Source organism: Anas platyrhynchos, chromosome 7 (genome assembly GCF_047663525.1).
Source record: "Anas platyrhynchos isolate ZD024472 breed Pekin duck chromosome 7, IASCAAS_PekinDuck_T2T, whole genome shotgun sequence".
Classification (NCBI taxonomy): domain Eukaryota; kingdom Metazoa; phylum Chordata; class Aves; order Anseriformes; family Anatidae; genus Anas; species Anas platyrhynchos.
The window spans coordinates 7,920,321-7,937,459 of NC_092593.1; the positions used below are offsets into that span (position 1 = coordinate 7,920,321).

Here is a 17,139-nt window from a genome sequence, read left to right on the forward strand (position 1 = left end):
TAAAATTCTTGTGGTGCTCTTTTTCCATTGAAACTGTGCTGCTCTGGTTTCTACAACAAACCTGACATTGTAAATTAAAGGTTCTGTGTAAAGGAATGTTTGCAACCAGCGAGAGTCCAATGTTCCTGTCCAACAGAACCTGGGACAAACCTTCATTAAGGCTTGTCAAAGCTTCTGAAGTTTGGTATGCAGCAGAGCAAGTCTCTAGTAACACCGAACACTTTCTCTGGATCATTAATTTGAAAAGCATCAGAATGAATTTGTAACCTCTGCTGAGGAAAGCTGTCACTTACACACAAAGCTCCTCGCACTTCAGCAAATTTTAGACTTCTGCCCAAAGCCAACTGTAGACAGAGTCATTAAACTCTGACAGATTTTATTATTTTTAGCCGTTTGAAATGTTCTATGTAACAGCTGTAATTCGCAGAGACGCGATGGAGAAAAAAAAAAGACACCACTAAACAAAAGGGTATTAAAAATATTACCATTAACAAGTAGAAAAGAAACCTTGAGTCTGTCAACAAACCCTTCTAATTTTGGGGGGTAGTATTATGCTCGTGTTCCTTCCACCACTCTTGAAAGCTACAGCAAGCCAGTGGGTAATATTTAATATGCTGGCTTGATTCAGAGCTTGAACGTTTTCTGTGCACCTGAACGCAAAGCCCTAACTACATAATTCAAATCAAGATAACCACAGCCACCACATTTTCATGCCTGAATCATCAATAGGAGATTTTCGTTTCAGAACTGTAGCACACCACCACTCAAAAGGCAGTTTTACATTATTAGCAGGAGGCCTTTTATCTCACAGTTTCTAAAGTGCTGGGGAAGCTTTGTTCAACTACTTAGCATTGCTGAATCAAAGCTACATCTGGCGTGGAACATACCAACCAGCACCTCGTAATGAGCAATGGGAGAGAAAATCCAAGAGCCATGGAAACACCAGATCTCATAAGGAAAACCACGACAGCTTTAGTATTAATAGAGAGCAGACAAGGGCATCTATTTAAAGAAAGACCTGGCTGAGAGTCTGCTTCACTCTGAGGGGCAGAGTGAAACTTGTAGAAATCACTCACGGGCCTTGTAAATCAAAGTGGAACACGGATGGTTAGCAGGCAGCCCGAGATCCCAATTCTTTTCAAGTCCAATTTAAAGGACTGTTTTTAGACCAAATTATTCAAGATTCTTTTTCTAACATGGAAGTGTCATGTCATTGCTCCTTTTCAATACCCTTCACTAAGCATCTCCTGCTGGTGACTACCAGAAACAAGGTCCTACACTAGGCAGATCTTTAACTTGACCCGGTACAGCTATTCCTAGCATTTGCTTTGAAACTGGTTTCTTCCCCTTTGATTCTTGGCAGGACCTGCTGCTGGTCCTTCAGGCAAGAAGCAGCTGCCAGGGAAGCTAAGGGTGAGCATGTCAGTTCTAGATGACAGCTACCAAGAGTTTAGTTTATCATAATTTCCATTTATCATAATTTTTACATAATGTTACAGGCCAGCATATAAATGTGCACAGAAGCTTTGAGGAATCTGCGGGTTTGTACTTTCCAAAGTACATACAAAACGCACCCAAATCTACCCAGTGCTGTCACTGCACAGTGGAGCTAGAACATCTGCTTCTCTCAGAGAAGCAGCAGAATCCTTTTGCAGCTGTCTGAACACAAGGTTTTCTTCAGCTATCAGGTTTCCGCTGCTGGGGGAGACAAGTCAAGGAAGCAAACTTTATCTCTTACTTGTTCTTGAAGGCTTTGAGCCAGTGCCTGCTGAAGTTCTTGTTCTTCCCTCTCTCTCTCCATATCGTACTGCTGCAGCCAGTCAACCTCTCCCTGGGAGCCTTCCGGAGTTTTGTTTTCCTTATTCTCATCAAAATCTTTAGTTATCTCAGTGAAATTGGCAGGACCTAAAGAATTAGAAAGTACAGTTATGTTTTTCTGGGTCTTCTGTTTGTTACTAGCTCAATCCTCTGTAACCACAATCCTAGCAGCACAGTGACATCTATTGACAAGGAGGTATCAGCCATAAAAAATAAAAATAAACAAAACCAAAAAAGCCAAATGGGAAAAGCTCAAAAGGGGACTCTTATTTTTAGAGGTGTACGATGAATCATTTGATTAATGCCTGAACTAGTCATCTTCTTAGTCTTTTATATTCACTCAAACAGAGACTTCAACTAAAGGAAGATGTCACACACCACTAGGCTTCTGCAGCCACGAAGCTGACACTTGAATTTCTCTAGAAAGAACCACGGATTAAAAAAATACATTTGCATTGCATATTATACCTCAAAGTACTACAGGCAAAGCTACAATTAAAGCCAAATCATTTGTAAGCACAACTCTCAAGCCTTGTTTAAGTCTCTCAGCTTTTTTGCTTCAGGTAAGAGTTCAATCTTGTGAATGCTACCTGTATCCTTAAAAGTGCACGAAGATTAAAACCTCATAGTCAATCTTTAAAGTGAACACTGTGTCTGAAGATTTTGGGGGGAGGTATTTGGCTTGTTCCAACTTCTGGAACAAATGCTCATTCAACTACTGCGCACATCTCCTCTAGTTGTAGGACACTTTCATTCTTCTATTTGCTTGCAGCTGAAAAGGAGTCAAGACCTGCTCCAAGAGCTATCATGCAGCAACATGTGAAACTTTGCAGTTTTGCCCTGTGCAAACTTCAACATCTGCTCATTAGTTACTGGCAAGGATTACACAAGGCAGAGTCTCAGTATCTATGACCTCTTAAACATAAGACCACCAGAACCATAATCCATCAGTCTAATCCTCTTCAGATGAATAACAAAGCAGAATTTATTACATGATCTTTGCAGACTGTGTTTCTACTGTAAGAAACACTCAACTCACAAAACTTTTATTTGAGGGTCTTGTATAAGAGAGATCATCTGTCATACATGTATGTAAAGTAGTCAGGGTCTTACTTTCTACTTTTTTGGAAAGTACCACAAATAATTCAATGTTAAAAAAAAAATAAATTACTAGTGGTAAGAATCGGACCAAGTTAAATCTTTCATGTTTAGAATCACCTTGCCTGATATAACAAAGCATCCTTTGCAATTAAGCTCCCTTTAAATAAAACATAGGACTGTGAACTCAATAGGTCTTACATTTGACTGCCGTATCTGGCAACTCAAAATACATAGATACATATCTTATCTGAACAACAAACAATATGCTTTGAATAGCAATTGTTTTATTGGCCATTCAGCAATACAGAAAGCTGAAGACACTGCTGAGTGTTTAACCAAATTCTTAATCAGAAATCAAAGAAACTTCTATTAAACATCTACTTTTTACTTAAATGTCACACTACAGCCCCCAAATAATTGCATCATACCTTTTAAAAGGAACCTGAAGAGACACATTTCTGCAGCCACACTTTCACAGCTCTTTCACACAACCGTAAGTAACAGCATGTATGAAGGAGAGCTCAAGCAAGGCTGACCCGCGAAACTTCCAACACGAAAGCTGTCAAGAGTCATCCAGTGAAATGACTTTTTTTTTTTTGTAACGCAGTAGATTTCTTTTTTGTGTTTATTAATATTTAACCTCCTGTCTCTCATACGAGAAGGAAAGCATGTTGTTTCCCTGTTTTTCCAGACTAGTGGAATTAAAAATCTGAGTGCAAGCATGTAGCATACAACAAGTGATAAACACTTAAATTTCCTTCAGCCAATTAAGACACACAATTTCCCTATACCAAGATCAAACAGTCTCCTCATACTTAACTATGTATCTGGGTCAGAGGCCATGATTTGCATGCTGAGTCTCTTACGCTCACTACTCTCAAATGAAAAAGAAGTATTAGAAAAAAACAGAGATGGAGTTAAATTCATTATTAAATAATGAAAAATAACTACATTCTTGAAAGAATTCTAGACTTACACACCCCAGACCTCACTCTTACACACCAGCAATCTGAACACTGCCACCACGCTGCTCAGGCTGCAGCAGCTACAGAAACGCAGCCACCTTCTGATTATGGAGGATTAAGTTCCAGACATTGCCAAATCTTAGTAATTTAAATTGTCTGGTAAGACAATGAGTGGAAGCACGTGTTGATCAGGAGAGAAAACAACAGCAATGAACTCTGAAGACAACCTACCTTTATCAGAGAGGTGACAGACATACAAGAAAATACATTTTTCCAGTTCAATGAATTAAGTGCTTTAGGTATTGGGAAACTGTGAGAAAACTCTTAAGTCAGGCAGTTTCAGCAGTGCACTTGCATCCAGCTTCTGCCACCAAATGTTACTAACCTGCTGCTATCAGTAACCCGCTTTAGCTCACTATAGTCCAGTTTAAGATGGTTACTTCACCTTACCTGATTCTAATGCTGCTTTGGGTTTTTCCATCTCCATAGTTTCCAGGTTTTCTGGCAATTCCTGAATTTCATCATCTCCAAAACCAGTGTCTGGGCTGCTTGTGGGCTTATCTTCGTCATGGTTCAGAGACAGAGAAGCTTCCCTTTTGCTAATCTCTAAGACAGCTGCTAGCAGTTCATCTTCGCTCATCCCATCAAAACCAGCATTACCCAGCTCAGGTTTATCACCCTCCATTTTGCTTCTTTTTGAACCCTAGAGATGAATGGAGTTATGATTAAATGCTTGAATGAACAGGTATATAACATCAGATTTACATTTCTGTGGAGAGTTTTTTTGTTGCTGTTGCTGATTAACCCCAGGGAGTGGGAGTTTGGCTCTGCCAACATTAAACAGATAGTTATGAGAGACTCAATGGAGTCAAAACCTTTGTAGCTACATTCACTCCAAGGAACGATATTTAAATATAAACTACAACCAGTTTTTACAGGCCCTGTGGCTTAACACAGACAAGCCAACTCTTCCCGTCTCCTTCAATACATGTGTTCCACCTTTGGGCTCTGATGAATCCTCAAGCCTCTGGCAAGTCGGTGCGAGAATACTGAGGCACAAGGAGCAAAATTTCACGTTTAACAACAAAGCAGGCTGAAATGGCAACTGAAGACCGTAACTGAACTTGAACGCGAGGATGGAAGAACAGGAACTGAAATCGGGCTGGTATGAAGAGGAATTAATACTAGATCTGGTGCCACAGGCTTGCAATAAGAAATTGTGGGGGTAAGGAACACAACACAGGGCTAGGCAAATAGGGTAAGAAAACAGTTAATCCAAGAGGTAGGGGCAGGGGGAAGTTATTATTTCCTAAGGAGAACAGAATGGCTTTAAATTGGAAGAAAGTAAAAACACTAAAACACTCTGGTCTTGGTCTGAGGTTTTCCTTTATTTTTTTTCACCCATCATTTTGATCTTAACTGTTTATCAGGAGTTAACCTCCATGAATACATATTTAAACAATTATACTACTTACCATATGTTTATTTTTTTCATTTCTATATTACAGATTTTTTTGTTGTTGCTTTGTTTTTCTTTTCTATTAATGTGTGTATCCAGGTCTTACTGCAAACAGCATTTGGCTGCTTCTCAGAATTTTGTTAAAATGAACAAAAATACATTTTTACTGCTGCTTTTTATTTACATACAGTAAGCTTTTGATAAATAAGACCTTAAGTTTTATACAGCAAGCATTTTGCATTAAAACTGGCTTATCAAAAGATTATGCAATGAATTTCCCAATTCAACTCTTTGTTTATAATCATCAGTCTCCAAGAATCAGAACTGACAAATTTAAATCACTTTTTAAGCAATAAATCCTCACATTTACTCAGGCACTGAATAAGGAAAGCAGAGGACCTGCTTTTTAAGCTTTCTGATTTCGCCCTGCACCTGTAGCCTACTGCTCTCAGAACTGGCTTAGCCCTTCGAGTAAACTCCACTTCCAGGCGCGCTGCCAACAACTACCACTAAATTCAGCGGCTGGACTTTAAAGACTTGGCAGCAGTCTTGAACACAACTTTTCTATGAGAAATTATTTGCATAGCCTTGAAGCAGCTCAGGCTCTAGCACAGGCTGCTTTAAATAAGTGGATCGGAAAAGTAGTTAGCGCAGGGCAGCAGCAGTAATGCCGCGATGAGGCCTAGGCCCAGGCCTCGGCCCTCCCGGGACAACATGGAGGATCTGGTTAATGAGAAGGGATGGCTGGTCGAGGAATGGCCAACGTGCATTACCACCACTGTCTCATTCCCACAGCAGGCTGGAAAGCCCATCGTTTATTTGCTATTCAAATTAAAATGCTTTATTCCCACGGTTTTTGCACTCCCGGGGCCCCTGTGATAGAGGCTACCTGTACTTCCTCACAAACAAAACTTGAGGAAGAATCACTTAGAATAGTTTGGAATGCTTTTTCTTTATAGAAGAAGGACTTCAAAGGCAAGCCGGTGTAATTCCCCCACCCACAGCTACCACAGCTGTGTCATGCAAGACAGTGGTTGCCTCCCCTGCTCCCAAGACCTTCAGCAAAGGTTTGTTTCTACTTTCTCCCAAAGCAATCCAGTCCGTCACTTCATATCCTGCATATCAGGAAGCTTTCCCTAATATTTAGTCTAAAAATTTCTGCCTGCAATTTCACAGAACCACAGCATATCCAGAGTTGGAAGGGACCCATGAGGATCATCGAGTCCAGCTCCTTTCAGTCTATTGCTTCTTGTTCTATCAACTATGGACACAGAAAACAGCTGAAGTATTTCCCTTTGCTTCTTTCCTTTTCTTGAAGATACACACCCTGTTTAGGCTTCTCCTTACACTAAGGGACCGAAGTTCACTTGCCTGTACTTTCCCCGACAAATCTTCCTTTCCACACCTCTGCCCATTCATATTTCTCTCCTCTGGCCCCTCTCCAATTAATCTCTAACTCTTTTGAAGTCTGGAGCTCAAAGCTGGATACGGCACTCCAGCTAGAGCTCAACGCTGAGAAAAAAATTAAGCATTACTGTACATAACCTGCAGGCTATGCCTCTGTCTATACATTTGCCTTTTCAGTCAGCTTGACATTGTGACCGACTGTCACCCTTTGCTCTGCTCCAGAGGCTCACTGCTTTCCCAGCTGGTCCCATCCTGCATTTACAGTTAATTAGTCCTGCTAAGATTAGCACCTTTAGCGTGTTCCTACTGAACCACCCCTCCTATTTTTAGGCAATTTCTCAGATTTATCAAGATCATTCTAACTGTAGCCCTGAACTTCAACACACTTGCATTCTTTAACAGCTCAGCCTCTTCTGGAAATTTAGAGTTCATCATTTATTTCATTATTTATTAAATACAAAATGGATCAGGATCCTCCCTTGGTTTGATTTTTCCCATCAGATCAGAAACTTTAAGTACCTACCTCTCCACAAAGTGTTATTCAGCCAGCTTTACACCCAACCTTACATGTCATAATCAAGTACACATTTTTCTGCTTGCTTAAAATAACCCCATAAACACTGTCAAAAGCTTTCAAGAAGCTGAGATGCAGGACACTTGTTCTAAGCACTAGACCTGCAACCCCCTAATAGAACAAAGTGGTACTGCAAGATAAACCTCTAAGTTTCCGGCTTGCCCTTCTGCATCATCATTTTTTCCCCAGACAATTCACCTACCTGCTAATACATTGCCCTGGTAGAGGCAAAAATATCTTAAAACATTAACACCAGTCACAACGAAGACCTCAAAGGCTATCTGAAGTTTACTGTGCCTTTACACCAAGGAGCTCAATCTCTACACACTTCTGTGTGTCTACCTCCAAGGACTAATGGCTTTAGTGTCCAAAAAGGTTTTAATAAAGCTGTATTCAGAAGGAGACACAGATCAGATGTGGAAGACATTTTCTCAATTGAGTATTTTGCCTAGGCCAATTTGTACTAGCTCTAATTTAATCAAGGGCTTTACTACATAATTTTATTATTGACAGCCCATTTTATTTCAGTCTGGAAACATCCTTAATGACAGTTGCCCAAAGGACTGACAGAACTGCTAAGCAGCTGGCACACAGAACCCAACAAGTTAAGTGCAGTTACAACACAATTACCTCTGTTCCCAGTGGGAACCCAATGCAATTGTACAGAGAGGTCAATTAGCTGGCATAGGAAAACACTGCCTTCCAGCAACACAGCGCTAATTAGGAGAAAAAAAATATCTTGCATCAGTTTTACTCACAGTCTATGCAAACAAAAGCACAAACCAACCACGAGCACATATCGGATCTATGCAGACAAAAGCTGATATTTCTTCCCCTTACCTTTTCTTGCTCTTCTTGCAGTTGTTGCTGATCTCTAGTCTGTATGTTGCACAACCTTTGACTATGGGCAACAGAGCGTTTCAATGGCTCATCATCACTGTCCGAATCTACATAGAGTGCTGTAGGGCTCTTTGACTTGAAAGTGTATTTTCTGTGAATTAGAAATATGGCTATAAAACTTCATAGCATTATACAAATCTGTTTTACAGTAACCATTGAAGAACTGTTACGCCAAATGTTCAGATTGTTGGGCAGTACAATTTAGGGAACAAACAGCAACTGTTGAAAATGAAAATTTATTAATGTAGGAAGCGGGGTTTTCAGAAAAGGTATCTTTCACTAGTTTAATTGGCATACCTTCTTCAAGTCTGCAATAGCAACTGACATTTTAAAAGCAGGAACCACACACTTAATGGTTTACCTGCCACACTACCAAGCATTACTTTTTTTTTTTTTCTTTCGCAGGGTATTAAGATGTAGCAGAATTGAGTTCACAAAACAAGATTCTGCACTTTATTACCAAGCAACCCTGGAGAGGTAGCATAGGATCATTTCGGTTGGAAAGGACCTCTAAGATCATCAAGTCCAACCGTTAACCTACTCATCTGAGTTGAGTACAGTGACAGGTAGAACTCAGCATGAATCATTTATTTGACTTATGAAATTGATAAAGCTGGACTCAGGACTTCCCACATCATCACTAGGATATAAAGTTGCAAGTCTGCACAAACAATTTTTTTTCCCCCCATTTTTCCCATTTGCTCTTTCACTGGGATAAACTGTTTCTTTAGAGCAGAAGACAAGGGACTTCAGTGAAGTTTGGGATATCTGGTCAATCAGGAAATCTGTTCCAAGTGTATTCCACAGTGCAAAACCACTCAGAGCAATATCACATTTCCAACAGTGTCAAAAACTGTCCTTTCAAAATAGCCTATGAAAATAATGCCCCCTCATCTTTACAAATAAGTCTAAGGAACAAAGCACCTGTTTGCAATACTCATGTTGTGGCTCCATATATACTGTTGGAAAAAAGCTAGATTGCAGAACTAGAAACCACTTTGCTTCTTATATACATAGCCTGCAATGATGAATAGAAGGTAGTTTAAGATACCTGGCACTGATAAATCATCTGTGTAAACTAAATCTCTCTCATTGAGCCTTCTGCATGAAAAAAAAATAATAAAATCTTTACTTGCTTACGAGCTCCCAAAGGTTCTCAAGAGAAATGCTAAAAGGATTGTGTCAACTAGGCAAATTGCACCATTAATGCTAATTTCATCTAACATGCAACACCAATAAAGCTCAGATATGGAAAAAAAGAGTAGCCAAAACAATTTATTAAAAGAGGAAAAATTAAACTAAAAAAGTAAGTAGAAAGAATAAAAAGAAGAATTATAAAATTCTAAAATGCCTTGAACACTATCCCATAAAATGCCAGGCAACGGGCATTTCAGAGCTATAACTCACCTACAAGGTGTGGAAGTGCTTATAGTACAGGAATTCACCATTTGGGAGGCTTTCAATGGACGGGAACTATTAAAAAAGCAAAGTATTTATTGCAGCAGTTACAGTCTTTAAAAAGTAAGTGTTTACTCGTCTGCTGTGCATGCAAATCCATGTTCAAAGAAGCATGTAGAACAACATCATGTACTTGCTAATTGCTTACATTTAGAGTAGTATCTCTACGATGCCATAAATATACAACAGCTGTTCAAAACCATATGTAATCCTTTAGATTTGATTCACTTCTTAGTGATGCACCCTTAGGGACAAGCTCATAAATTAAAGGCTTTGGGATCCCATGTCAAGACAACTCTTTCTTTTTTTTTTTTAATTTTATTTTATTCCCACCATCACTAGAGTTCCTGCTCTCAAAACCACAGTCTCCTGTTGCTGTCTGGATCAGCCGGTTTTCTGGCATGTCCCATGCCTCTATTTCTCCTTCCTTACCTAAATCCTTCTAAACAAACCTCCTGGTCCCCTTGATCCTTTCACAGGCTCCTCAAAGCCCATTGCTATCACACATCTACCAAACAGCTGCCAATGCAGAAATCTTTTTCAATCTTCCCCCTCAAACCAAAGCTGCTTCTCTCCATCTTACTCACCCTTTCACTTTCTGGTAAGCCATAATGGTTTCAATGACTAAAAAAAAAAGTCACTGAAAGGCTGTTTTAAATATATTTTAAAGTATGTCTCCATTGGTAAGCTTACGCTGTTCATTATGTTTAAGAGGTAAAGATTTTTATTGTTACAGCAAACTTTTGGAAAACTGCCGCATAACTCTCAAATTCCTCTAAACATTCAGCACGAGAAACGTGCTGGCCGTACTGCTGAACATACACACCAGATGTGTCCTATCTCACCACAGTTACCGTGGTTATGTCAGCAGGCAGGGACCACAAGAGGCCTAAGGATATCTTTTCCTTATTCTGCCACAAACTTCCTCTGTGACAACTGGCCCAGTTTAATCTCTGTGTCTCAGGACAAGCAGCTGTACAGAAATAACTGTCAGAGGGAAAAGGAGAGAGTATTTTCGGCCTGTGAAGCGTTCAAATACTATAGTGGCACAGTAAAGAATGAAAAATGAATGACAGTACAAGATGTGCAAGTGGGAATTAGCAGAAAAAGAGACGATGCTGTATCTCCTAAGCAGAGGGAAGTGTGCTGTGAACAAAAGGTAATCTAGATTTTGGACTGGGAGGCATAAATTATATGAATTACTCACAGAAGTTTTTCTAAAAAGGATATAAATCTGTTTTCAAGAACAGTGAAGAATTCTATCTTGCCAAATTTCCCTGGATTATATCCCACCAAGTCTTCCTACTGCTTCTATCATGCTTCCTTGCCATGAGAACATGCCGTGTCCTCACGACGACATTACAAATTAGCACAGTGCACTAAATAGGCTATATTAGATATCTCGCTTCTGAAACCACATGATTTTAGCGTTTCTTTATCCAGACATTGTCCAGAGAAGACCTGACAATGCCTACCTCATCGAATGCACTACACAGGGCATAGGTCAATCACGAGCTGTACACTTACATTGCGGAATGGGCGCTCCATCCCAGCGTCAGCGGCAGCCTGGTGCTTTCTGTGCAGTGTGAAAGCAGGGTTAAGTATCTCGGAATAACCACCTGCTGCCCAACTTTGTGGTTGAGAGACAAGGCTACATTGAAGCTGTATCGTTTCAGATGGAGAATCAAGACCCTGAAAGTCGAGAAAGAAATAGAAATGGCACGGTTAATCTCAAGACAGAAAATGGAAAGCAAAAAAAATCCAAGAATAATCCCTACCACCAAACACTTCTACTCAAGTCATGAACTAAACTACTGCGCGTGCCATTAACTCTCAAAGTGTTCCCATTCTTCCTTGAAGCACTCTGCTTACTGAGAGATAACAGGGATCAATGCAGGAAGAACTGACCAAAGCAAAACCTTCGAAGATAACTTCTGGTAGGAATGTCTCCAACTCCGTCTCACCCACTGAGCACAGAATATCAAGCTTATAAAATATATTTACTGTTCTCACGCTACCAAAATTCCAGTGAAAGCAGGAAGGGAAAACTCATGTCTCCTTGTGCAGTGACAGGGAGGAAGAAGTGTTGCTGAGGGTGCTCAGCACACAGAAGCTTTCCGGAGGGAAACTGAAGAACAGCACGAAGAAACTACTGCCTGCACATGCATCTTTCTTACACGCTGACCACCACACAAGGTGTCCCATCCATTATTCCAGCTTTAATCTGAGGGGTTTTTGCAACACATTTCCAAGAAAGAAAGGAACAGATGCCAACAGTTACCTGGGAAGCCTATTGAACTTGTGTGTGACAACAGCTGACTTTCCATTGCACTTCTCACAGGAATACTCAATTTCCTCTGCCTGCGTGAGAACAGAAAAATGAGTAGTGGAAGAAAAGATGCATCAAATAGATCTCAGCAGAAAGGACTTCGCTTTCAGCTCTCATAGAAGCTCTTCAAGACAGCAGCCACGCTAAAAATTATATTCACCTTCAGCATGATCTAACAAGAGGGCATCCAATAGGAGCTCAGGTAATAAAGCTCACCGTTTGACAATACATCCACTGATACAGGAGGAAAGGGGAGGAATATTTTTCCCACAAACCTATAGCACAGATCACTGAAATAACCTCAGTTGAGACAAACTAACCTTCAAAGAGAGAAGATGATCTTGCAAGGCTTGCTGTTTTCTCTAACATATACAGCTGTTTGGTTTTTTTCCCAATCGCTTTTGGCTGATGATAATTTACCATCAAGTCATCTCTCTTGTTCACAACCTCAGCTTTGTTCCTCAAAAGCTATCCTCATCTAACCTTGTCAGGGATGTGCTGCAGCTGAGTAGCTGAACAGGCATGAAAAGGAGAACTATCGCTGATGCTGATGTTACATGACTCAGCCAACAAACATTTTTACAGATGTTTTCTGTGCGAAAATGAATGACGCAACAATAATCTTAATAATCTTTTTGGGGTTTGTTTTGTTTTGTTTTTTTAAATCATAAGCATAAGACCTTGACTAGCTGTTAGAAAAACAAGCACATCAATTATTCAATCTGTCAAAAACACCATCTGTAAATGGGACTAGGAGAAAAAACACGAGCCTCCCTCAAGATACGATAAAACACAACGCAATCACATAGGTAAGGCTCATTTTTAGCTTTCAGAAACCTTGTCTTGCAAGTCCACTTACAAGATGAGCATGCATAATAGTTTTGTTTGTTTGTTTTAATAGATCTGTGCAATGACGCTCTTCCATGCCAGTTTAGATCAGTGCACAAACTGTTGAAGCATCTTAGCCAGGAAGAGGAAGCAGCAATTTCTGAGTGATTACTTCAATCTGACAATCTCCCTTCTTTTGTTTGCTTTCATTTGTGCCTCAACACCTCCAGCATGTAACGGGGAAATTCACTTATTTCACAGCAGCATTATAAAAATTCATTAAGTATTGCATAGCATTTTACCATAAGAATTCCTGTATAATCTTAATGTCCCAACCTCAGAAGAACGCAACATTATTTATTTCACATATCTTCAATCACTGCCACAGAAACTAATAATCAGCTATGCAATCAAAATTTCCATATGGTACAGAATCTGCACATACTCCACGGTGAATTTAAAAAAAAAAGCACAAACTATGTACCCGAAAAAAGAGGTCAAGGGAATCCTGGATTGATCGCGATGGAAGCAATTTCTTTCTTCGAGGAAGGTCAATGGAGAGGTCATTAAACTGTTCTCGTTTGGTGACTGTTTCGCCACACCTAAAAAAGAAACATGCTTATGAAAGCGACGAAAAATAAACTTGAAATTAATGACAACGTACATATTTTTAGGCTAAAGTAACTTCCCAGTAAATATATGCATCTCTCTTAACCTCTTAACCTATTTTTACCCGTATTAAAATGAAAGTGTTTGATGCTTATGACAAAGCTGAGTTTTGGGATTTCACTTTGATGTTTCAGAAACTGAAAGCAACTTCTGTTGAGGAGAAAGAACAAAAAAAACTTGGTCTGTGAAAACTGCTTTGGAGAGGCCAAGTGATCAAGCATATGACAAACCAAAGTGACTGCCATGTAGCTGAACAAGTAGTCTCCCTTCAACATTGTTAGGAGAAAAAAAGAGACCAGCCCCAGAAAAATGGAAAGCCCCAAAATACTTTGTAACTCTTTCAAAACAAAGTAGTAAGAGTCCATATGCCTAAAACAAGACCTTATTTATTTATTTTTAAGGATCCTGTAGTCATTTATCTTCAATAATTATTATCTGCATGCAATTTACTTTTAGTTATTTTAGGGAACTAATGCACTACACTCTGAAAGTAATATTCCCAAGCATCCGTGTTAATGAGAATTCTGTGGAATACAAGCATCCAGTATGTGAATCTCCTGCACAGGTCATAAACAACAAATGGCAAGAGATACCGGTTTATAACTGCAATAATCTGCAGAAACAAAGAAAACACCATTCCTTGGAAGCCTGTAGAAAGAACAAGAAAAATACAGCTTCCCGTTTTGTAGAAGACATTGCTTGGCTGGAACCCTCTTCTCCCTATTCTCATGCAAGCCGTAGACAAAAAAGAAAAGCACAACAGCTTTCCAATGGATATGTAATGAAGCACTAAATGGTAAGAGACTATTTAAAGAAGGTCTGCAACAGCAGTGTGGTGTGAGGTTTACGTTATTTCTAGACTGCAGAATATTTTATAAATATCTAGCTTTGGGGAAAAAAAAAAAAGTACTACTAGTTAGTTCTAGTTATAGTATGCAGATAAAGTCCTAGAAAATGCAAACTCTTCCCAATCATTTAAATAAGTATGAGGAAGGTTCTGAAGCATACTTACATTTTACAAATGATAGAATGCTGAACCTCAAACTCTAAGTTACTGATAACCGGACAAGTATAAACTTTGGTGGCTGAGAGGTCATCAGAAGCCCGTCCAGGTGAGTTGTCATCATTAGGGACTGGCTCGCTCTTCCAAGTTTTGTTTAATTTTTCCATGTCCTCCTTCAGCTGGTCCAGACACTGGCTCAAGAACTCATGTGCATCCTAGAAACAGGGTATGCTCAACAAGTTATTTTCTACGACTCCATTCAGCGCCTCTCACACATGCAGATGAGAGAAGTTACATTTCTATCTACTGCATTCAGCACTTCTAAGACAGTTCTCCTTTAACAAACAGCAGGCAAAGGCTGTCACTCAATCAAAAGCTCAAGTCACTGTCAAACAGAGATGAAGCCTGACAATGCAGTCCAAACAATGAACAACATACACAATTGTTTCTAAATGCTATGATACTTACATTCTGCATATACCCAGAAAATCTCTCTGCGGTAGCTGAAATGGCACTTTTCACCTTCTTGAGCAGCTCTTTCTTAACCTCAGGGCTGCAGACGTCCTTTTTAGCAAGCAGATGGGCAAAACGCCTGCAGAAGTCAATGCGATGAAACATTGATTGGTTGTCCACAACTTCAGGGAAATGCAATAATAAAACTCATGATATCTGATTTTAAGAGTTCCTAAAAGCTTTTACCCTGTGATAAGCGGTGCAGGGATTTTGTATGAAAATATTTCAGAAAATGGAAAATAGCCTTTTACATTTCAAGTATTTTGAATTCTAATTTGAGATCACCATTGGCACAGGACCCAAAAAAAACCCAAAAGAATTCCAGATTTTTCCTAAGATAAAGAGAAGAGCCTTATCAAGCTCTATAAACTTACTTCTGCAGTACCTTTTACAATGAGATAAAAAGCAATGCTTTTTGAAAACTGAAATACTGATAGGAGATATTAAATCAAGTGGCACCAAATAAGCAACACATAGATCATTAAATTCAAGTTTTACAGGCAAAGATTTTGTGTGTTTGTTTAAAAGATTTCCACTCTACTCAGTTTAAAGCCATATGTCCTTTGGCAGTGAAACATTATAACAGGATAGAACAAAAGCTGTAATAAAAAGAGCCAGGAGGAGTTCCTTGATTCAAACTACACAGTGTAACCAAAAACCATGTTAAAAGGCACTGCTGAAATCGGCTTTACCTGCCTCTCAGTCAGTGCAATTTAGTTATCTTTTTTAACTGCTTGGCAATTTCACAGGAATACACACTGGTACATTCCATATGCAACAGTTTATGTCATGGTACATACACTGGAAGATGATGGGAAGATGTTCCATGGTGTTCCATGACAAACCAAAAAATAAGATAGAAAGAAAAACCCGTGCAATGCCCTCCCACTCCAAACCAACACCTAGTACTCGGTTACCAAAAGTATCTGATCCGTTCCTCACAGCTCAACAAGTTCCTACTGTTTTGCTGAGCTACAGCAAAAGTCTGTGCCTCTACACCTGCTAAGGGAAGCATATTAGGGAACACCTTTTTCACCACAAAACAGCCGACAGGGAGTTGTTGTTAACCCAAGTAACATTTACCATGTTAGATTAAGTGCCCATACCCAAAGCAGTAGACACCAAACTAGAGACTACCAACTCTGAGCTGTTGTACTTGAGCCAGGATCACACATTGCCTTCCATCAGATGTCCTCCAACACTAGCTCTACCCACAGTTTGCCTTTAGGTAGATGAGGCACAAGCTTCAAAAGTGTTTTTTTTTTTTACAAAATTTAGGAAAAGGACATTTCAAAAAGGCACATGGAACAGCCTCCGATTCCAAGCAGTGGGGGAAGAGCTCAAGAAGATACAGCAAAAATCAAAATGACCCCAAACAATATAAAGGGCGATGAAATGGAAACAGGAATGGTTCTGGTATCCTGAATCTTTTTCGTTTAGTGAAGGAAAAGAAAAGGAGGTACACAAAAGCACATATGATAAAAATCCTGAATGGCAGAGAGCACAGTGCATATGCAAATGGCAGTCTGTCTTTTTGATAGACACACAACAGAATCTGAATGGCAAATGAATTCAAAATTTCAAAGAGAAAAGAGTGCTTTACATATTTCAGAAACCTCTGGAGTTTCTTGACATGAGGTTTGTCTGAACCGAGCGTTCATCTGAATTTAGAAAAAAAATTAAATTGGCAGAACACAAACACTCTCCACAGCTACTAGACAAAGCAGATTTTCCAAAAAAAAGGCGTAAACCCTCACGTAGCAAGTAGTTAGTGATCAGCTTAAACACTAGCTGATAACGTTTCAAGAAGCTATTCTGCAACTACTACGAAGTTTTTTGCACTTCTAAAGCATTTTACTCTACCACTAGAAATACAGTAGAACACATAAAGGACTACTCTACATTGCAAATCCTAAAAGCCTACTTCCTATTTCTAAAGTAAAGCTCCAGGATACAGAGAGGTCTAGGACTTAGCTTTTCTAAGAGCAAAAAAAAATAAAAAATGGATTGACAATCCCCTATATTTTATCCAGAGTTTAAGGAAAGCACAATCAGCTCACACATCTACGGACACATGCACATCACCCTCTACAAAGGTGCTTCAGGACTGGGAAT

At 39.5% G+C, this 17,139-nt stretch overlaps 1 protein-coding gene across 2 annotated transcripts in view; it reads right to left on the reverse strand.

Annotated features, from left to right (window-relative positions):
* Window positions 1–17,139, reverse strand: part of USP37 (ubiquitin specific peptidase 37) — a 32,891-nt gene that overhangs the window by 5,647 nt on the left and 10,105 nt on the right. The window contains exons 11-19 of one of the 2 annotated variants that reach the window (XM_027461291.3): window positions 14,980–15,103; window positions 14,521–14,726; window positions 13,324–13,441; window positions 11,964–12,043; window positions 11,210–11,374; window positions 9,632–9,697; window positions 8,165–8,315; window positions 4,335–4,587; window positions 1,739–1,905 (exon numbers count right to left, since the gene is read on the reverse strand). In XM_027461291.3, the coding sequence (XP_027317092.2) occupies window positions 1,739–1,905; window positions 4,335–4,587; window positions 8,165–8,315; window positions 9,632–9,697; window positions 11,210–11,374; window positions 11,964–12,043; window positions 13,324–13,441; window positions 14,521–14,726; window positions 14,980–15,103 (1,330 nt within the window). The remainder of the gene's footprint in view (window positions 1–1,738; window positions 1,906–4,334; window positions 4,588–8,164; window positions 8,316–9,631; window positions 9,698–11,209; window positions 11,375–11,963; window positions 12,044–13,323; window positions 13,442–14,520; window positions 14,727–14,979; window positions 15,104–17,139) is intronic. The other variant, XM_038181957.2, reaches the window with a different exon arrangement.